Raw genomic sequence first — 23,765 nt, forward strand, 5'->3', positions numbered from 1 at the left:
TTAGGTTCTAAAACTAGCTGGCAGGCCCTGTAGAATAAATCCGGATCCAGTAGAATAGCGGCTTTTGTTAACTAATCCATTTTTCTCTGGTGTCCCCGATGGTCCACGCGATGATCTCCGGATTACCCAATAAAATTTGAAGCTCCCGGAAGTGCTTGGCAGAAACTGTTTCTTAATGTGACCGAAATCAAAAAGCTGGAAAGAAATTTGTTTTGAATAATTTGAACACTTAATCATTAACAGATAAAAACCTTGTTTCTGCTTCAACAACCGAACAAAACTATTCCGAACTTGGCTGCGTTGTTTGGTCTCGGTCAAAGGACTGCTGCTGCTCTCAAAAAGATGTATCCTATTTTTTCTGCTAAGTAAACTTTTTTCTATCAAACAAACAATAACAAACGATCCATAGCAACTTGAATTTTAAGCTTAAAATTTGACCAAAATTGCATCGCTAGCTTAGATATCTTTTGTGCGATCGATGCGCCTCTGGTGCCGACATTGCCCATAAATCTTGCGAAAAACTGGAAAAGAGTGTCCTGTCTGTATTAGTCTGTGCTATTACCTCAATTGTTTGCATATTAATTACTATTTGTCTAATCAAAGGCTCACTTTATTGCGACTAAATGTTAATGAAAACAAGATGTTAAAGTTAATTTGTTGTAAGCTATATTCCTTTCGTAGTTTTTACATAATAAGATGTGAAACAATCTCATAAAATGGAAGAAATACGTTGGTTTTCAGATTAAATGTCTATCAACAAAAACAAAAAGAGTACATAAAATGGTAAAAATTTTAATAAATTTCACAAAAATAAGTGTACGCCCATTTCTCGATCGAAAAAGAGTACATGTACTCTTTAAAGAGTACGTATAGTATCCCTAAATTAGCACGATCTTTTACACAGGTTTCGGGAATTAAATCAATTTTTTCGATTTTTGTTTGCATAGCGGTTAAATTTATTTAAAAAACGCGCTGTATTATTCATATGAGTTAAATTTAGTATCATTAACATAAACTGTCTTAATCGTGTAATTGACAAACACGCCAGTTTTTTGACAGCACCCATTGGGCTGCGGACTTCGAAGAAGATCCGCGCGAAAAAAAAAATAAACGAGGGGTGCCAAATTTGCGATTACACGCATTCCCATGCATCTGGCTGGCACATTTGCGCTGAAAGATCCGTCATTTCGAATCCGCAACTGAGCGAGCAAACGGAGAAAAGAGAAGATTAACCAACATCACACCAGCCAGCCAGCCAGCTAGCCAGAAGCAGCACCGGTCGAGTCAGATCCGATATAGAAGCGACGAAGGAGAGCCATCACAAGGAAAAAACGCGATTCTGCCATCCATATTCTGTTCCGCGCAGTTTGACAAAGTGAAGTAGAAATTGTTGCAGCTCTATTCGTGATTTACGGCGTTTATACCGAGGAAATTGGTGTGGAATTTTTTTGCCAACGGTTTGTACTACAGCTTGCGACAAAAATTGCTACGGGACTTCACCGTCCTGCAGCTTAAAAGCTGAAGTGAAAAACGGCCTTTCCATTTTTTTTGTAAGCTGTAGGTGAGTTTTGTCTAAGCTGGAGCCATCACGACATTGAAAGGAAGTAGTTCCGTTGGCGTGAAAAAGGACATACATCGTTCGATACATTGCGAGTGCTGTGCTCGTCAGAAAACCACGTCCAAGTCTCGGCTTTGGGGGGTTTGAAAATCCAGAAATTTCGCAACTCAGCAATCGTAATTGGTGTTTTCGGAACCATTTTGCACAATGCAAATCGTGCACGTCCTCGAAAAAACTGTCTCACCAGGTGAGTGTTTTCCCGCTTGCTTTCTGTTCTATAAAGGTTTATTCTTATTGCTTATGCTACTGTATCGTCTATGTGATTTTCCTCCCAACATCATGGAAGGCGAAAGTGATTCAATTGGCCAGCATATTCAAAGTAGAGAAAATTGAAAAAAAAAAATCGCCTTGAAAATTACGTCTCGCGCTTTTGAATCAGACGGAACGGTTGCTCAATTTTTGGTGACTGAGAGGATCCGATTGTGGGGGGTCCAACGGAGTACTTTTCGAGGTTGGGCGGTAATTGATGAATTAAAAAAAAAAGATTTAAATCCAAACTAGATTTCTTGATAAAATAATTTTTATTTTCTTTTCAGTAAGAGCAAGTTCACTGGTGTTGGGAAAAAGTGTTAGAAATTTTGACATTTTGAAAATTTTACCGCGCAAAAATGTTTTCAGACCTTTGGGCGTAGTATTTTTTTACAGCACTGTTTCTTTTTCAGTCGTATGTGATAGAAATATGCAGGCGAATCTACAACACGCGTTGTTAAAAAAATTGAAGGCCACAGATCTTGAAAATGTTTTTGCACGGCAAAATTTTCAAAATGTGCTAAAAGTGACAAAATTTCTACCACTTTTTCCCAACACCATTGAACTTGCTCTAAGGGTATAAAATCCAACAGTTTTATAACCATTATGCTTTAGAAATTGTTAAAATTAAAAAAAAAACAATATATGGGAATAAGAGTAAGTTTACTGGTGTTGGGAAAAAGTGGTAGAAATTTTGACATTTTGAAAATTTTACCATGTTCTCACGATCTTGGGGCGTTGTATTTTTTTACAACACTGTTTCTATTTCAGTCGTATGTGATAGAAATATTGCTGTTTTTGCATCACAGCATGCGAAAGTACAACACGTGTTGTAAAAAAACTAGAAGGCCACAGATCTTGAAAATGTTTTTTTTTTTTTTTCTCTTCTCTCTTTTGGCTCGGACCTATCGTTCCATATTGCCAAGTCTTGTGGTTTATTGGACTGTTATGTTTTGAACAGTTCGCGTGATATTTAAAACGACCGTTCGTTCTCATTTCGTGGGGTTAGAAATCAGTTATTAAAATCAAATGAGTTTGGTGTATAGATAGGATTGTTATTTGTTTATTGGAGTATTTTCATATATTCATTTTGGTGTTTCGCAAGAACTCAGATATTTGTTTTAGTTCAGTGACGTTTTTTTCTTTGAGGATATCCTTTAGATGTTTTTTGTTGGTAAGTATGTCATATTTAAATCTAAGTTGATTAAAATTGATGCATTCGTATAGTATGTGATCAACGTTTTCAATTGTTTTGCAGGTTTCACATAAATTAGATTCAACCAAATTTCATTTGGCGAGTCTTTCTTTAGTCGCTGTGTGTCCTGATTTAAGTCTGTTTAGGATGATAACATCTAATGTACTGAAATCTGTGTTCTTAAACCATGGGCTTAAGTTAACTGTAGGTGTGTGATTGAAATGAAATATTCCCTTTTCTTGTGAGATATTGTTGTACGTATTTTGCCATTCTTTGATTATATTTCTCTTAAATGTTATAAGTAAATCGTCCTTTGTTATGTGATGATGTTCTATTTGTGTACGTGTTGTTCCTAGCTTGGCTGCATAATCTGCTCGCTCGTTTCCAATGTGTCCTGAGTGACCAGGAATCCATTGTATTATTAATTTAGATATGTTAAAAATGTTTTTACATGGCAAAATTTTCAAAATGTGCCGTAAGTGTCAAAATTTCTACCACTTTTTCCCAACACCAGTGAACTTGCTCTAAGAACGCTGCGAAAAATTTCGCTTTAAATATTAATCGCAGAGCACTAAATCGGATTGCGCACTCATGACTGCGACATTTGTGCTAACTTGTACATTCGTGCGACCTGTCAAATCAGTGTAAAATCTGGATCTGGAATTTTGGAGTTCTACACGCTAACCTCTTTTCAGTCAACCTTTGTACGGATAACTGTGACTGCAAAACATTGCACGAAATCCAATTTTTAATGAAAGAGATAATACTGTTTTTGACTTTTCCTAAGCTTTAATTTTTGCTTACATGAGAAGTATTTCATGGAACAAGTTATAATTATTTTGAAATAAAAACTCAGAATCTAATGAAAACTATTTGAAAAGGTTACAAAGCAAGTTTGGCAAGCTAAACTATGGACTAAATTGTCCAATCATTGGCTATGCAAAGCAGCTTTTTACGATTTTCTTTTTATAAATTTCTAAATTTATTTTAAAAATTATTTTTAAAAAATCTATGAGAGATTACATGACTAACGTTTGACTAGATCTAGATGTGAGCCCCCCGTTCGCAATTCTCTCAATATATTTTAATGAGAGCCAATTGCACGTCAAGAGAGAATTGGACATATCACACATAACCTCAAAAATTTACTGAAACGAGTCCAGCCATATGAAGGTGATGTTCGTTGGTTTTGTGTTCGCATCGCAAGATAAAAATTAGCGCTTATTTTTTTATGCTCATGATCAAGGTGCAGTTGGCAACCGCTGGCAATTTTTATTATTTGTTTCGCCTAATGAGGTTCGCTGTTTAAAAGATTCGTGTGAACAAGAATAACTATTTTTTATACTTCCTTAACTTAAAATATCAAAGTTAAGGATTAATTTTTTTTAATACCTATTCATAAACGATTTAGTAGTAGGTTGGTAGGTATTTACCTGTACAAATATTAAAAACTATCAAAAGTATTAAATTTTTAAAACAAAATATTGGATTTGTTAACTAATATTATTTTGTCATGGTTGGTCATTTCACTTCCGTTTTGGGACTCATTTCCACAGCCTGATAGTAGGGCACTCTTGACGTTTTGGTAATTTTAACGTATTTTTGTGTTACATGTAACCCAAGGATCTTGGGATTTCTTTTTAAAGAATCTTATCACTATATAAGCATGGTCCTTAAAAATAATATTAGATATATACATCCTCAACGTATTTTAATCATTTTTAAATATTGTTGTTCACAGACAGGGATGAGCTGCTGGCAGCAAAAAACTTTTTGGAACAGGCAGCCCAAACCAACCTTCCAGCTTTCCTCCAAGCACTTTCCGATGTGCTTGTATTTCCCGGGAACTCGCCGGTGGCTCGTATGGCCGCCGGTTTACAGTTGAAAAATCAACTTACCAGTAAAGATGTTACCATTAAGTTCCAATATCAGGAACGGTGGCGGTCATTTCCTGAAGACGTCAGAGAGTACATAAAAAAGAATGTAAGATCGAAAAAACCCTCAATGTTTAAAACCAGAGAAGATAAATATTTTGTAAATAATTACAGATCTTGGGCTCTCTGGGCACCGAAACAACGAGACCATCTTCGGCGGCACAGTGCGTTGCATACGTAGCGGTAACGGAGCTGCCTGTGAATCAATGGCCAAATCTTATGCAAAAGTTGGTAGAGAATGTTGTCAATGAGAAATCCACGGAAATGGAACGAGAGGCAACTCTCGAAGCTATCGGTTACATTTGTCAGGATATCAACTCCGAAATTTTGGAACACCAATCGAATCAGATCCTTACGGCAATCATTCACGGTATGCGTAAATCCGAACCGTCTAACCACGTTCGATTGGCGGCTACTAATGCATTGCTTAATTCATTGGAGTTTACCAAAGCCAATTTCGAAGAAACGGCCGAACGTAACTATATTATGGAAGTAGTCTGTGAAGCGACACAATGCAATGATCCGCAAATCTGCGTAGCTGCTTTACAGTGTTTGGTGAAAATACTCACTCTGTATTACCAGCACATGGAGGCCTACATGGCTCAGGCATTGTTTCCTATCACTTTAGAGGCCATGAAATCGGACAACGAACAGATATCGCTCCAAGGTATTGAATTTTGGTCCAACGTTAGCGATGAAGAAATTGATCTAGCGATTGAGGCCCAAGAAGCTGCAGAAGCAGGGCGGCCTCCACATCGTGTTTCCCGTCACTACGCTAGAGGTGCGCTTCAGTTCCTTGCGCCGGTTCTAATGGAAAAGCTTACTCGACAAGAAGAATTTGACGATGAGGACGATTGGAATCCGTCCAAATCGGCCGGAGTATGTCTGATGTTGTTGGCCACCTGTTGTGAGGATGAAATAGTACCACATGTATTGCCGTTTGTGAACAATAACATAAAATCTGAAAATTGGCGTTACCGAGATGCAGCTTTGATGGTGTTTGGTTCTATTTTAAGTGGTTTAGAAACCAACACTTTAAAACCGCTGGTTGAACAAGCTATGCCAACCCTTATTGAGCTTATGTACGACCAGAGCGTCATCGTGAGGGATACATGCGCTTGGACTTTCGGTCGAATTTGTGAGGTAAGTTGAAATAATACTAACGAATCATCGTGCAAAAAAACAATTCAAAATATTTTAGGTGATTCCCGAAGCAGCGATAAATGAACAGTATTTGGAAACATTATTGAATGCATTACTGAACGGACTTAAAGCTGAACCACGTGTGGCCACTAACGTGTGCTGGGCATTCAGTGGGCTGTCCGAGGCAGCCTATGAGGCAGCTAATGTTGACGATGATCCTCCACAAACGTACTGTTTGACAAAATATTTCGATTTCATCATAAGCAGCTTATTGGAAACGACAGATCGTGCCGATGGAGCCCAGGCAAATTTAAGATCTTCCGCCTACGAGGCACTGATGGAGATGATCAAAAATTCCCCTCAAGATTGTTATGTATCGGTACAGAAGACTACGATGGTAATTTTGGAAAGATTGAATCAGGTCCTACAGATGGAATCGCACATTTCGACACACACCGATCGACATCAGTTCAATGATCTCCAGTCGCTGCTATGCGCAACATTACAATCTGTGCTACGAAAGGTTGATGCTAAAGATGCGCCTCAAATTTCTGATGCTATTATGACCGCTCTGCTCACCATGTTCAACTCTAGCTCTGGAAAAGTTGGTGGCGTGCAGGAAGATGCTTTAATGGCTGTATCCACATTGGTTGATCTGCTGGGTGAAGGTTTCATCAAATATATGGACGCTTTCAAAGAATATCTGTACATGGGACTCAAGAATCATCAAGAATATCAAGTGTGCTGCACGGCCGTTGGGCTTGCTGGAGATATTTGCCGTGGTCTGAGGAGCAATATTCTTCCATACTGCGACGAAATTATGACGCTTCTTCTGGAAAATCTTAGCAATTCGTCATTGCATCGCAGCGTTAAACCACAGATTTTGTCCGTTTTTGGTGATATGGCTATCAGCATCGGTCCAGACTTCAAAAAATACTTAACTATTGTATTGCAAATGTTGAGCCACGCGACTCAAGTACAGGTAGATCCGAATGACTACGACATGATTGACTATCTGAATGAATTGCGGGAGAGTGTCTTGGAAGCTTACACGGGAATTGTTCAAGGACTCAAAGGGGTAGACAAAATGCCTCACGAGGACATTGCTCTACTACAACCGCATGTTCCTCACATTGTCGGGTACATTGTTTCAATTGCGAAGGATACGGAACTGTCTGATGCTAACATTGCTATAGCAGCTGGTCTGATTGGTGATATGTGTTCGGCATTCGGACAGCCGCTGTTACCTCTCTTGGAAGACATTCAAATTCAACAGCTTTTGAATGAGGGCAGAAATTCTCGCACCAGCCGTACCAAAACTCTTACGAATTGGGCCCTGAAAGAGATTAAAAAATTGAAAAATCCTTCCAACGATGCAAGTTGGTAAGTATAAACCGTATTAAGTTTTGAAAAGCTAAGGGTCAACATGGTGTTTGGCTGCTGTGTAAAAGTGTGTATGAATGAAGCATTGCGTATGCCCGGAATAATTATATTATTGTTTATCTATTGTTGTACATGGAAATTCAATTTTTATTCTGTTTCATCTTTCCTGCGTTTCACCCATTGACTATCAATCCGTTAGGCGACGATGAACTGGTAGCTAGAGTTTGACACGAACATTCACGAGAATGATTGCATTGGTTTTGATTGTAGAGAATGTGTGCGTGAATTTAGGACATAGCTTGTTATGTTTCATGGTTTTGAAAGTGCTCCTGTGAAAGTGCAACGTTTCGGAAGGATGAATAGTCGCATCTCCCCCGATCGAAATGTTAAGGTAAAATAATAACGTTTTATAACACACATCATTTGAAGCTTTTATTCGCTTTGTGTTTTTGTTTAGTTTTTTTTGGCTTTTTGTTTCATATTTCGTTTGACATTTGTGTTTATCAAACTATCAATAAATTTTTGTGTTTTTTTTTCATTATCACCTGAATGATCATGCAATTCTGGTTTAATTTGAATCTTTTTTTTTTTTAAAGAAGAGAGTCTAATAAAAATTGACTAGGTAAATTTTGTAAGCTTGGCTCTTCGCTTTAATTTGTGCCTATAAACAGGAGTTGTAATATCCTGAAGGACACCGTTATTCTTGCTTATACTTACATATTTCCCTTTGCAAACATGCTGGTTCAAACATAACTGCGTAAATCAAAACGAAAATATGCTTTTTTTTAAATAACATTCTCCTAATAAACTTTTTTTTAAAGTAATTTCAACGTTTGGGGGTGGTTGAATTTCACAATTGCCATGTAACATTTGACGGTAAATCGTTAATGGTTTTCTTCTTTTTGCAGTAGCCAAATTCTTAGTCTGCTTCGCCGAAGATGAGAGGGTACTATGCAGTAATGATGAAGCAATAACCGGGGCATGGTTTTAAGTTCGGATTAAGGTATCTTCCTGTTTCACAGTTGTTCCTTCATCTCATTATCAACAAACTTGGATGCGAGCATTGTTTTTTTTTTTATATATTATTAAAAACAAATTGAATGATAATTTAAATTAAAAAAAACAAAAAACAAACGTCATAAAAACAGGTAATCGTAAAACACTAAAACGTACCTTGATATGACCGTTGAATGAATTAGTTTTCGTAGTTCTGGTGAAAAAGAACATGTAAAATCTAATTCCGTCGATAACTTAAAAACTTAAAATATGTCATAGTGAATTCAACCAAATCAAATCAACCAAAAAATGGAATATCCATTCATTATGATTTTTTTTGAAACCCCATTGAACCCAGTTTTCTTAATATTATATCTTGCTTCCACTCTCATTTGTGAGCTAAGACGAAAAATTACTAATCCCAAGTGCAAATGTATTTCTAACATTCTGGAAGAAGCAGGATCTGAATCCTTCAAACAAATCTGATCATGGTCGACATGATTATTGTTTCATTGCGGTCGTTTCATTGTATCGCCATTTGTGTGGTTTTGTGCTGTCGCCTTGTGTTTGAGTTGGATTATACTGAAACTCCACAGTTTTCTCCAAATTTCTCAAGGCTATAGAAAAACTCAATCCTGTGCATCCAAAATGTTGTCACAGATACTAAAGTGATATCATGCCACTGGGCACGGATTGAGGATACTTATTCATCATTTGTTGGCATTCCGTTGTGAAATATAATCACTAGCGCGGCAGTCCATTCACCAGCCTGTTGACTCGATTGCTTTTCAATTGTAATTGATTCTCTGCTACTTTCAGATTTCATCCAGCATCAATGGCAACACCCTTAACTACTCCACGACCAACGGCAGTGGTGCCAACTCAGCAACCGGTACTGGAAACACCGTATCAGCAATGTAATTTTTTCTCGTTTCCCATCGCCTCTAGTTTTCCAAGTCCCTGAGCAACACTCCAGTAGTAGTCTACAGCGATCATCACCGCTACAAATTTTCGAGGCAGATTTAGAGGTTAGTTCTTTCACATCTCAGAACAAAGCACCTTACATGTGGCAATGCTACCCCGCTTAGGACCCAGATAGTGTTTTTAGGGATGAATTTGGCGTTCAAACATGTTGGCAAAATTTATTCTGTTTCGATAACCTATCTGGGCTCTGCGGCTCAGAAATTTCAAACCAAAATCGTGTGTCCCCTTTCTTTCTCTTCGTTAATAATACTTCTGTCTGTGAAATGTTGATCTATAAGTACATTCTAAAAAAAATCATCAGTTTATTTTCGAACAGACTAATGTCGCTGGCCGATCCAGATCACTGGGCAGGGGAGTTAGCTATTGCACGTCACAGTTAATCGTGTGCGGGCTGCGCACCATTAATAAACTTGTAAAATTATTCTCTATAAGCTAATTAACGTAAATTAATTATTCAAATCTAAGTAAACAAAACCCGAACCTAGAGCAAGCGATTGCTGTAAGAAATATATAAATAATACAAATTTTTCTCGTAAACATTTTCCCCATTCAGGAATGATAGTGGAAGCGTGTGTGCCATAGTGAAAATACTGGAATGAGACTATTAATGAGAGAATGCTTCAATGCTAATATGGAAAAATGAAATTGTTTTATGTAGCTATTCAATGATAAATTTCTGGAAAATGTTTCTCTTTCACCGTGGCACCCGTTTTACTCTGAACTAAGTAAAGAAGCAGAAACAATCTATAACTGCAAAAAGGCTTTGAGCCTACATGATGAACTCTTCTACATAAAGGTACACATATAAGTCACCCATAACGAAACAAAAAAAAAATGATTAAAACAGATTTAGCACTTAAACACGAACATCTCTGTACAGTAAGAAATCCTTAACACGGAAAAATATTTAATTAACTATACAATAACATGGAAGCGTCATACCACCAAGTGAACAACAATTTGAAAGTGAATGAAACTGTTCTGATTCGAAAAAAAATAAAACAATTTGGCATTTACAAAGAACGAAATTGCGAGTTGATGTTTTTTTTTTAAACATTTATCCGACTTTTAAAAATAGATAACATTCATGAATAAAGAACAGTTTCTGAAACTTTAATGATCCTCTTTCTCTGCACTTGAATTTTGTTCAGTCAAAACTTAACCAGGAGAATAAAATAAGAGAGAACAGAAATTCAATTGCATAAAACAAAAAGATAGGAAAAAATCAAAGAAGCAGTGTAGATTGATCATTATTGAAAATGAAAATACATAAAATTAAGGTAAAAAAAAAACAAAAAAAAAACAGGCAAAGTCATGTTACTGAACAGATAAAAAAAAAAAGATTTGGTGTATGTGCGATGGTTGGAGTGGTTGCAAGTGTTTGATGACTAATTTAGAATGAGAACAGTTTATGTTAACTTTTAAGATTTGATTGTGTTGAGCTAGCTAGCTTTGCGAAAGTGAAATGGGTTCGTCCAAGTTAGAAGCGAACTCAATATTGGTATGTCAATGGTTGGTGGTGGTAAACACATGGTTGTAGGCTAAAGGAATGGACAAAATTGATAGAGTGGTTTGTTGGCTTCCATTTATGAGCTTTCCGTTATGTGAATAATTTGAAGTTGGAGAAAAGCTGATATGATCTTTAGATAATATAATGTTATTCTTCAATCAGCTCAAGGAATTGTATTGTCCTAAACATCAACAGCCTTTTCTTGATAAATCTGATGTACCCAATAAATGCATTTCTCTAGGAATATTTGGGATATACTTATAAAAATGTTTCTAAAATACATTAGAAATCAGATTATACTTACAGCACTTCGGAATAAAGTGTGACATGATATAATTTTTATTGGTTCATTACTTTTATTTATTTTTGTATTATTTCTCAAGAGAAGAATAACATTTTAGACCCGCGAAGCGAGTGACGTTTGGACCTGAAATTCAGATCCAATCGTTGACTAACCAAATAGTACATCATTTTGAACGGAATAAATGCAAGCCACTTGAAAATGATACTAAAAAAAACAAAATTTCATGAGTGTTAACATGATGTTCTGTGTATAGAGAATATGCTGAGAATGTGTGAGATTTGCGAGAAATCTTGTTTACGAATGTTCCTATTTGAAATGGTTTTTAAGGTAAGAACGTGTGTGAATCATATTGATCTTATAGAAAGCGTGTTCGAATTCTGTATTTGAAGTTATGGAATTATATCAATCCGAATACGGAAGTATACTGCTGTACATGTATGTATGCGTAATGACAAAAGAACTCTAACACTGAACACATAAATAATTAAATAACTGGTTTTTTACTTTACTTTTTTTCCAAAATTATCTTGGATTAGCCATAGTGCATAAAGTGCCTCCACATATGTTTGAACCTATTTGTCCTCATAATAAAAATTAAGACCCCGTACCCTAGGCTCTATTGGGTCACGGCGATGTTGTGCTTTCTTGTGTTTATGGAAGTTCACGGTTTGGAAACAAGCTCGAAAACTAACATGAACCTGACAGGGCGGTAGCACATAACCTTATTCGATATGAGATCATAGAAACATAATTTAAAGGTGGTTTAATAATTATAATGACGTTTATTTTTCCTTTGATGATCCATGTTGATAAGGTGAATGGGAGTTGAAACACTTGCCCTCCCTTCCATCGGACAAAAAGAGCGTTGCGCAGTGGTAATATCACAATTATATATAAGTTGATATTTCCACTTGTTGACCACCATGCGCAAGTTAGGTCAGAACAGATAGTATTGTGAAAGATAAACAACTGTAATCAATCTTTTAGGATAGTCTATTTAGGATACTGGATAGGTGGGTGATTTTGTAGTAGATACCATAATTAGTTGAATGAGAACGTTAACAATTAAGTACTGATATGGTAGATAGAAATAGAATAGATATATAATGGTATACGTCTCCCCAATGCTCTAGTAAGTGTGCATTTGCGGTTTATGAATTTCGGAGGCTTATTCTTAAACCAAGCATTTTACAAGATCTAGAGGCTCATTGGATGAGAATGCTGTTTGAACAGATTTCTAAAAAAAATCTTTTTCGTTGTAATAGGTACTTTTTTTCTGTAGTAGATTTGTCTGTCGTTAAATTATATTTCAAATTCAAAGAAGAAAGAAGCCGTGATAGAAATGGGTAGATCTTCTCGTGCAAGATTTTAAAGTATCGAATAGTGTATCACATCAGATCTTGCGAACACGAACGGATCACTGATGAACACCAGTGAAACGGAACCTACGTGTTGGCCCCACGGCGTTTAACAAACGTCTTACTGTACAATATGGTCCGAATAGATTATGGTCAGAATTGATTGTTTGACCTGATTTGATTTGATTTTTCATACAATTTGCTTAATAAAGTTTTATATTTTAGGTCCTTTATTTTTAAAGAAGTTCACTATAAAAATCTAAACAGGCTTTGAGCAAAGCATATGGTAAGACACGTTCTTCGTCGCAGGTGAGTGTTCTTTTATTATTATTATTATTATTATTATTATTATTTTTAATCTTACTGAAAAGAATATCAACAAAAATCAACCTCACAGCGGTGCGTATGATAAATCTATCATTTTCCAAACAATGGTAGTATTCCTTAGTGAAAACATCACAAATAACAGATGATGCATTTTATGTACTGTTGATAAGTGTTATAACAATCATATTGATTTTTTTTTTTTGAATTTCTCAAAACTCTGTATAATTACTTTTTGTTTTCTGTAGAATTATTACGCCAGAGATTCAGATAGACAGATTCTGATTTTAGTTCTGTTTTTTGTCGTTCTAGTTTTTTTGTATAATTACCGAGTTTCCACGCATTTGTTCTTAATCTCTTAACATTGACATAGTTGGAAACATTTTTCATTAGCTAATCTATATTAATCTCAGTAAAAACAATCCAAAAATTCAAATTTATTGAAATGAGTAAGGCTAGGTGACAGGTAGGGAAAATTCAACTACGGTAAGATAGTGAACCCTTCTTGCAATGATATCGAGACTTTGGCGTATGTTATCATACTGTTACTGCTCGGTTGAATTGGAGGTTGGGTTAACTCGAAGCTCAAGTAGGGCCCAATTGTCCCAGTCCGTCGAGCACTATCTTAACGCTTCCCTAAACTGGTGCTTCAGAACCCTCGGGCTCTGTTGCCGCTATCCTACTCTAAGCTATTCTACTCTCATGTAAATTTTCCTCTTCTGTCCCCCGATCTGTTTTTCCTTTCCGGGTCAGCCAGGTAGCTCATAAACCCATACAAAAAAAAAAAAAAAAAAAAAAAAAAATAATAAAAATTAAGACTATATGCATTTTTTAAGTTTTAAGTTGATTGTGCAGATACAGCTACAAATATACTTATACTTTTTTTTTTCTTTCGATGGCATAGAATTCTACATATCGGATATTAGATACTAATGCAAGCTTCAATTTTTTTTTCTTAAATTGTACACTGATCGCAGTTGTGACAAATCGTTAGTTTAAAACGAAACCAATAGTGACTTAACTCTGACGAAAAAACACGCAAAGTAATTTGTACAGTAAATGACGGTACACAAACATAAAAAATAACAAAAATTTACACTAATACATGCGAAAAATTGAACAAAGCTGATGAAATTATTGAACAATAAACAATAATAATAATATTAATATAGAAAAGGAATTTACTGATGCAAACAAAATGGCTAAAATACTTTCATTGTAATCCAAAATTGATATTTAAATTCTTCAATCACTTGAAACTTGGACAGGAAGCTAGAGACACGGGTGTGCTAATTAGACTTCAGACATCAATGATGGTTTTTCGCAATTAAATTCTTATTAAGTTAAAATCAATATGCGTAATACCGAGCTCCAAAACTCGCTTGATTTAAATAACTGATTTAGTCGAACTTAGGCGAGATACTATCTAGCGAATCAAAAACATATGCAATTCTGGTTTCGACTGTTTGGAAAAATCTAATAATTGCTAAAAATAGCTAGAATCCGAACTGTAAACAGTAGAAAGTATTTGCCATGCATTAAACACAATGAATTAATAATATGAATAAATGAATAGCAAATTCTGAAAATTGAAATCGACTTAACGACACTATAAACTTATTACCCACTCATTGTAATTTTTAGCAGAACAAACGAGTTCTAAATAGTAAAGCGAAAGTTATTTTTCTATTTTTTTTGTATTTGAAATGACAAGCGCATTTCAAGTTGATTTTTTAAATTCAAAATTATATTTATTCAAAAATATTTGTTTATTATGAATTGAAGCTTAGAGAACTATGTTTAGTCAAAATAAAACACGCTAAATAAAAAAGATAAAATTTACCGAGATACATAGGTAATTCTCTGCCTCCTGAAGGTAAAATTAACCTTTTTGATTTCAAGAGCAGTTAATTTTTTTTTTCTATAAATTTTATATATTTTTTATTTTGGTTTTTTTTTGTTGAATATTCAACTTTGGCAAAAATCATGAATCAAATTTTATATTTTCGCTGTTTAGTCAAGTTAAGCTGTATAAAAGAGAGCTCCTTTTAAAAACACGCTCTCCACAGCTTGCAATTTTCTTTTTTGTGGGATATTAAAAACGATGAACTAATACAACGTATAAATTCTTTTGCTACAAATGGCAAGAACTTTGAAACCAAACAATAAAAAATACAAACGAAATTTGCTCAGGTACATACAAAGAAACAACACAAAAAGGAAAAAACAAAGACTTACAAAATTGAAACAAGATACTGTGAAACGAGTGACTAAATCAAACCAAAAAAAAAAAAACAAAACAAAATAATAATATAGAAATCAAGAACTAATGGAATGAAATGCACTAGACGAGAAGCGGACATTTTTGCTATAGATCGGCCTTGGAAGTGTGGATGTTGCTATACTTCTCATTCTCTCCACGTACTTCTTGTTAAAAAGGATCATAATGAGGAGAGGAAATAAAATAATATTATATGCGAAAGTATCCTGATCAATAATAATTTTCGTCCTATTAAAATCTTTAAAAATTTAGATCATCACTGGAACCAAATCTAATTAACGGTTTTTGTATTTTTGCTTAATATATCCTATTTATATATTTATTTCAATTTTTTTTTAAATTCTGTTTTATTGGAAACAATCTCAAATGTTTGTGAAATAAATCATATTACTTTTGGGAAAATCTTCGAGAAACACAAAAATGGTAAAGGTTTCATTTCAAGCTTTTCATGCCTGAAAGTATCATATTATTTATAACGGTTCAAAATTATCTAAAAGTTGAATTCTTTCATTATTATCGTTTTTATTCTTTTGTTTTTACAACATAAAATAAATCCTTGCACTAATGATACGAAGACATACCATTTAATCGCATTGAATTTGGGAATTTCACAAAGCATGGAATTGTCAAAATTTGTGTTCAGATTTATCTTTCGGAGGAATGATTCGCAATTTTTCTTATGTTTTTTTTTTAAATATTTGAAGAAAAATGGAAATGGCCGTTTGGCAAAAAAGTGAAAATCACACAACTTCACATATAAATACTTTTTTGAATTTTTAGATTTGTATTTATAACAGTGATTTGTTGTCCTATTATAATAGGTTGAATACAAAGGATTTCTTATGTTTTAATTTTTAAAAAATCCGTTAGTGACAATTCCGCTCAAAATCCGAATCTTTCAGCAGCTGGATTGAATAGTTTTAAATGGTTATATTGAAATTTAGAAAACAAGAAAAAAAATCCATTAGAAAGTAAGTAGGAATTATATAAACAATGAACTGCAACTGACTTACCTAAGACACAAACACTGAACTACCAAGTTGAACTAAGAAACAAACAATAATGAAAACAACTGTGATTTGAGGAAGCTTTTTTGGCGAAATGTAAAAAAACAACATTTAAAAACAATCAAACCGCCATTTGGTATCAGAAAATCAATGAATAAATGAATACTTCTTGTACTGGGAAAATGTAACAAATATACAAAAAAGCTTTCTCAATAAAAACGACTGATTTTAAAGGTACATACCTAAACCATGAAGAAGCCACGATACTTGTGACATACAAAACATACACCTACACACATGAGTGATTGTAAGCGATATAATATCACTGCAAACTTAATAATTCGTCAAAACATTGAAAAACAATCTTATTTTCTAAAGGAAAAAAATGGGAAGTCTCCAAAGGTTTTTGAACATGGCAGAAATCACAGCATATAAAACATACGAAAATATCACAACCAACAAAAACATTATCAGCGTTCAATTTTGAATTTTTTTTTTCGATATAACTGAAAATGAAAATCAAGAGAAAAATCAAATTTTTACAAAGAGAAAAAGGAACTTTGGAGGTTTCAAAATAATTCGATTTCTTACCGAGTAATGATTGTGTGCATAAGAATGATTGTGAAGTTTCATATGCTCAACATTGATGAGACATCATTCCTAGCATAAATAACCATAATTCATAACAAATAACGGTATGGAAGTAAATTTCTACACGAAAACATTGGCCATAAAATAATCAGGATGAATCAAGTTGGGCTGTTTCCTTTTACTGCTGTGAGTTGGTTAAAAATCAGCAAGAATGTGATATGAATGCACGGTTTATCGGTGTTGTGTGTTATCTCTACAAGAAACAAAAATGATTATTTGTAAGCTAGCGCGTATAATATTGTTTGGAAAACAAGAAAAACATATGCGATTATAAATATACACGTCTACAAACACAAGACACACACTATACTTCGAAATACATACATTGTATGCTTCCATGTGAGAAACAAGCAAAATAAAATGAATCTAATGTGCGCGTGAGATTGCGAGAGTGTAGAAGTTTAAGGAGTAAACATGAGTCATTTAGAGTTATTCGTTTGGATAGCAAGCCATTGTTTGAGGTTGTGCTTGCCTGATGCGCGTTGTATGAGTCAAAAGTGAACCCCTTGAAGGCGTATTACGAGTTTTAGTGTGTAAGTGAGATTTCCTTGTAAGTCTGATTGTTTGTATATTTGATGTTTGATGACTGAATAAAAATTACATGACTGCCAAAATATCATCTTGTCTGTTTATTTTATCCTATGGGAACTGTTAAATTATTTCGTAAGCTACGAAATAAGAGTTTGTATTACGGTCCTTTCTGTAATCTATGAACAAGGCGAAATAAACACAACATTGAAATGTTTAAGTGAATAGGAATTGGAAAAGTTCGTATCAGAGCGAATTTCTTCTTCGGTTGTTGAGACCTTGTCGTTGTAATAACGAGCGGGTATTTTCAGTTCATTTTAGACTACGTATTATTTGTTGAGAAATAAAGAGTATCATATTTTTGTATGAAAAGGTAAATAAATGCGGAAAACGATGCGTTGTGTTGATTTATTTCAAGGGTAATAAATGATTTGAGACTCTTAGAGCCTAAGAGATCTAAAGCTGTATTACTTCATTGTGTTAGCGAAGCTCACGAGCCAAAAAAGCCGAACCTCTCTTTGCTTTATCTTCTGCGCTAAAACTCTGAACTTCATTTTGACTACTCTCATACCTTGAGGAGCCAAACTCGTTTTGAGCTCTCCGCTTTGTTTCAGAATAACTCACTTAACGTTCTTATTAACGAAAAAAGGATTCAAAATTACTTTTTTTTGTTGTTGCCCATCTACTAGACGATTATTTTATAGTAAAACACTAACACAGGTTCATACTACTGCATAGTATTCGTCGAAGGATGGTCAGCTTACATATGATTTTTTGTTTGCCTAGTCAAATACACCGTAGAGAAAGAAATGGATGGAAAACTCACATTCCTTGATTTATGTTGATCTTCTATAATACAGTGAAATTCGGTATCTCTCGAAAACCAACATCTACCGATCGCTTCATAACGGTTGACTCCAATCACTTCGGTGCTCAAAAACAAGCTGCGTTTCACTTTATATATGGCACATGTTTTCTACAACATACCTATGGAAAACAACGAGTTTGAAAGTGAAAATGGAAGCATCTTTGGTTTGTAAAATTCTTCACAAACACGAGAGAAAAAGGTTCCGCAATCGAAAAATCAAATTTAAAGGGTCAGTTTTCCGTTCCCCCACCACTTACTAACGATATTCGAAAGATTCCTTCTTATCATGTTTTAAAAGTTGCACACAAAAGTTCCAACACCTTAAATAATTGCTTGATGTTGCTGAAAGCCAAGGTCATAGCGGAAGAAAGATCCGGAAGTTGAGCTGTTTGCAATTGTTACAAAACATAAATACACCTATTGATCATCCAACATTTACAGGATTTACGAGATTCCGTTCAAGACTAGCAAGCGGTGAATATTGGCCAGACCATTTAAAACACGAATAAAAGAACGTAGAAACGCAGTAGACAACAACGAATCCAGCGTAGCTGCCCCCGCATAGGAATCTACCCAAGTAATCATAAGCATTAAGCCATAACCCTAAATCAGCATTAAATCAACATTTCTAATGCAAGTTAGCATTAAAACAACATTCATAATGCTTTTCAGTTTTATATAAGCATTATTAATGCATAGCACTATTAGCACTAATAATACCACGATATGCACATATGGAGCTACTATCTAAAGCTAACAAGCATTAAGACTGTGACACAAAATCTTCCTGTTAAAGCTTTTATTAAGCTTTCATAAAGCTGGTGTGACCCGAACAGTACTTGAAGCACCTTGAAGTACGGGGTTTTCACCTAACTTATCAGCATCAAGAGTGGTCGAAATGGTAATGGCGCAAGGAAAGATAAAGGCTGCTGCGGGATCCTCGGATCGAGACTCATCAAAGGTAATTCTTAATTCAATTATAATCACTTCTCATTTCATAGAACCCTTCATTAAGCAGGCATAATCCTTCATTCAGCAGGTTGATTGATGTTGTAGATAATGATATTATTTTTTTTATTTTTGTTCATTTTAATTAATCAAAGAATAATTTCCTATTTTGATTTCCCGTTTCACATCAATCATGATCAATAAATTAAATAATTAAAGGATATTCTAAGTATGCATTGTTAATGCTTTTATACGGCTGGCGAAAAATGATGTTTTGATGGTGCTCTAATCCAGCATTAGTATTGCTTATTAAAGACTATGTTGCGTGATAGCATTTATTCAGCCCGCTATTTCGCCTTTTTAGCATTAATTCTGCATTATATAAGCATATAGTGCAAAACAAGCATTAATTCAGAGTTATCTATGGGAATATAGTTGGTTAAGGGCTATGTTTTAGTGCTTATAATTACTTGGGAAACCACTCCATACACACTAAGATTGCAATTATTCCGCTCGGGACTATGATCCTCTGAATTACAGGAAAACAGCTCAAAATGACACTTGGAATTGTCAAAAACAAGTGTTTTCCTGGGCCGCGGGTAGATAGCTAACCGAATCACGTGACAAACCCTTGATCCTGAAATTCAAAGGGAATTTCCTTTCGAGTGTTCAGGAAAACGAACAAATTCAGGATAGAAGTCTCCTGTATCTCGCGACGTTGCTAAATGACAGTTGTGGTGGTTTCGAAATGTGTTTTTTGCAGACTTTATTAGCTTGCTGTTGGTTTCATCGTGGAAGTGAAAGTATGTGGCTTTTGTTTTAAACTATTTAATCTAACAGTAATGATTCCAATTTGTCTCCTTTCTTCTATAAACAACGTACGTCATGTATTTATAGCCGTCTTCCCGAAAAAGGTTAGTTGCTGAAGTCCGGGCTGGAGGAACAGTTCTCCCCGAAGGATCCTCCAGCGCAGTTATATGCCAAAAAATCAACTGCCCGCCGAATGGTTCTCCGTCGTTCAACTCGCGGCCCAGTTCGTGGCATGATTCCACCGTCAAACATGTGGTTGAGCTGGTAAGTTTTTAAAAATGAACCTTAAATGACTGAGAATTAACATTTTTCCATTCTTTGTTTTCAGGCGACCAGCAGCGACGTCGTTATTTTACTAACAAAACTTTTACTAATAATATGCTTCTCATTAAGAACAATAAAAGTTTATTGATTTGAAAAATATTAAATTTTTAATTTTCTACATTATTCCATTCCAATTTCAATGTAAACATCGAAAGAAAACAGTCCTGAGCCTACAGGATAGACCGAAAACTTTCTGCAAATCACAGGAGAAAGCTGTTGCGAGCCTACAGGGCATGGTTTTCCTGAGCTATTTTGCTGTCCTGAAATCGTCCTGTAATTTCAGCTGTTGAAAATACAGGACGAAATCGTTCCGACCACAGGAGAAAAGATTAAGTGTGTAGATTGGGAAAAGGTTCTACACACAAAACTTTCGAGGCCGGAATTTAGCAAAATTTTGCTCAAATTTGACCAGCTAGAAATTTAGCAATCAATTTAGCAATATTTTTTAACTATATTTTTAGCAAACGAGAAAAAAAGTTAGCCGCCGCAATTTTTACTAAAATTTTTAGCAAAAACCGGAGGAAAAGATTGCCCGGATCTGAAATTTCAAAATAGTTTTTTTTCTCTGGAGAATCAGTGAGAATGATTGCGTATGAAATAGAATACACAAATTTTCCTTTACTTTCAATTTATTTCACACATTTTTTTGAATTTCACTCCACACTTTTCGTACAACGGAAGTTTTGATCCTGAGAACGCATCTTCCGGCGAGCGAAATGCCAAGCCATCTTCATCAACGAATGCGCCGGAGTGTGCCGGCTAGCAGCTCGTTCAAATTTTAGTAGTGGTTCATTTCCGGTCTGTTGCGGGTTTCTTGTTTCAGTTGTAACCTGGTAGAAAGAAAAACAAACAAACAATTTTGAATTTAAAAATTGATAAATCTGTACAATTCATAATCGGCCCTTACCTGTACGCATCCGGTGTAGATTTGGCTAGTATTTTGCTTTTAACTTAGTCACCACTCTAGAACGACTAGCATCGAACTTTCGGAAGCGCGCGCAATCGTGTCAGTTAGTTATTTTTCCTCCAACCGGCGCGACGGCTGCTGACTGTGCACAAAGCGGCTATAAAACCTTCATTTTACTAAAATCAAGCAAAATGCACTATTTTATTGCTAAAATCAAGTAAATTTAGCTTTCTGCTAACTCAACAGTAAAAAAATATTTTTGCTAACGGAAAGTAACAGCGAAATTTTGCTAAGTTGAGCCCCGAAAGTTTTGTGTGTACACTGTAAATTTTTGCCTCGATTTCCAGCAAAAAAAATTGCTGGAAACATTCAGCAATCCAAATTTTTGCTGGAAACCAGCAATCGGTTTTCGATTTGCTGGATTTTTCAGCATTCAGTTGTGTTCTTGTCATTTTTGCTGAAAAATCAGCAATCGGTTTTCGAATTGCTGGACTTTCCAGCAATTGATCTAGTTTGCTGGAAAATCAGCAATCGAGTTGTCAATTTGGAGTTTGTTTTTCTTTCGTACGCTGAAGCAAGGTGAGATTCTATCTTACGAATTTTGGTTAAATTAATATAATTATTTTAATTTCCTCTATATTCTAGCAACCAGATAATAAGTTAAGGGTGAGTTTTTCTTGGACAGATAGATATTCTCTAAAATATTCTTATCAAAACTATTTTTACAGGTGGCGATCAACACTTTGGCACAAAGCTGCCAGCCCAGCCGGTGTTATAGAATATTTTTAAAAAATATCGTGTTTCTGGAAATAAATATATCCCTATTGAAAAGCGGGAGGAAATAATTGTTTTTATTGCTTATTATATGCACATCCAGTAATCAAAATTTAATTTTGAATTAAAATATAAATTTGATACTAAATACAGCCGGTTGTGTTGAAAGAAATAGCTGGTTTCCAGTAATCTGGATTGCTGATTTTTCAGCAATTTGAATTGCTGGAAACCAGCATTAACGTTTGCTGTTTTTTCCAGCAATTTAAATTGCTGGAAATTTTGCTGGAAAGTCAGCGGGACAAAAACCAGCAAAATTTTGCTGGTTTCCAGCAAAAAAAATTTGCTGTGTACACAGCAAATTTTTTTTTGCTGGAAACCAGCAAAACTTTTTGTCCCGCTGACTTTCCAGCAAAATTTCCAGCAATTTAAATTGCTGGAAAAAACAGCAAACTTTAATGCTGGTTTCCAGCAATTCAAATTGCTGGAAAATCAGCAATCCAGATTGCTGGAAACCAGCTTTTTCTTTCAAAACAACCGGCCGTATTTAGTATCAAATTTATATTTAAATTCAAAATTAAATTGAGAATATTGGCTGTGCATATAATTAGCAATAAAAACAATTATTTTTTCCCATTTTTTCAATAAGGGATTTATTTATCTCGAGAAACACAATTTTTTACAAATTTCTATCATCGACTCTGGGGTGGCAGCTTTGTGCCAAGGTGTTGATCATCCGCCACCTGTAAAAAAAATTTTTTGATTAGTATCTTTTATGGAATATCTACCTGTCCAATAAAAACTTACCCTTGACTTGATGCCTGGTTGCTAGAATATAGAGGAAAATAAAAATAATTATATTAATCCGACCAAAATTCGTAAAATAGAGTCTCACCTTGCTCCAGCGTACGAAAACAAACAGACTCCAATTTGACAACTCGATTGCTGATTTTCCAGCAAACTCGATCAATTGCTGGAAAGTCCAGCAATTTGAACATCGTTAGCTGATTTTCCAGCAAAAATGACAAGACTACAACCGAATGCTGAAAAATCCAGCAATTAGAAAACCGATTGCTGGTTTCCAGCAAAATTTTGGATTGCTGAACGTTTCCAGCAATTATTTTTGCTGGAAATCGAGGCAAAAATTTACTGTGTACACACAAAACTTTCGGGGCTCCACTTAGCAAAATTTCGCTGTTACTTTCCGTTAGCAAAAATATTTTTTTACTGTTGAATTAGCAAAAAGCTAAATTTACTTGATTTTAGTAATAAAAAAGGTCATTTTACTTGATTTTAGCAAAACGAAGGTTTTTCAGCCGCTTTGTTCACAGAAACCAGCCGCCGAGCCAGTTGGGAGAAAAATAAAAAGCTGTCGCGATTAAGTGCGGTTCCGGATGTTCGTTGCTGGTGGTTCTTGTGGTGGCCAACTCCACGACTAAATGGTAGCTGAATCGACATCGGATGCTTACAGTTAAGGTCCGATCTTAAAGTATTTAGATTCTCCAACTTTTTAATTTATAATTTGTGTGTTTGTTTTTTTTTCTTCCAGGTTCAAACTGCAACATGAAACCCGCAACAGTCCGACAACTGGAATTTCAACAAGCTGCATCCGGAAAACATCCCGGTGCTTTCTTTGACGAAGGTGGAATGGCATTTCGCTCGCCAGTAGGTG

The 23,765-nt window shown here is 35.1% G+C and overlaps 1 protein-coding gene across 6 annotated transcripts; it reads left to right on the forward strand.

Moving 5' to 3' along the window:
• Window positions 1-1,305: 1,305 nt before the first annotated feature.
• LOC129745596 (importin subunit beta-like) lies at window positions 1,306-23,751 on the forward strand. Of its 6 annotated transcripts, none has more exons than XR_008737159.1 (6): window positions 1,307-1,805; window positions 4,804-5,045; window positions 5,111-6,139; window positions 6,198-7,522; window positions 9,349-9,546; window positions 23,643-23,751. XR_008737159.1 is itself a non-coding variant. In XM_055738758.1 (6 exons), exons 2-6 carry the CDS (start codon window positions 1,766-1,768, stop codon window positions 9,437-9,439), a joined length of 2,727 nt encoding a protein of 908 aa, XP_055594733.1. In that variant the 5' UTR covers window positions 1,307-1,457; window positions 1,556-1,765; the 3' UTR covers window positions 9,440-17,859. The 6 variants fall into 6 exon arrangements, 4 of the variants coding, with proteins under 4 accessions (XP_055594737.1, XP_055594735.1, XP_055594733.1 ...); XR_008737158.1 differs by lacking the exon at window positions 23,643-23,751 and adding an exon at window positions 9,804-17,859; XM_055738758.1 differs by lacking the exon at window positions 23,643-23,751 and having other exon boundaries at window positions 1,307-1,457; window positions 1,556-1,805; window positions 9,349-17,859.
• Window positions 23,752-23,765: the final 14 nt, after the last annotated feature.

Source organism: Uranotaenia lowii, chromosome 2, assembly GCF_029784155.1.
Source record: "Uranotaenia lowii strain MFRU-FL chromosome 2, ASM2978415v1, whole genome shotgun sequence".
Classification (NCBI taxonomy): Eukaryota; Metazoa; Arthropoda; class Insecta; order Diptera; family Culicidae; genus Uranotaenia; species Uranotaenia lowii.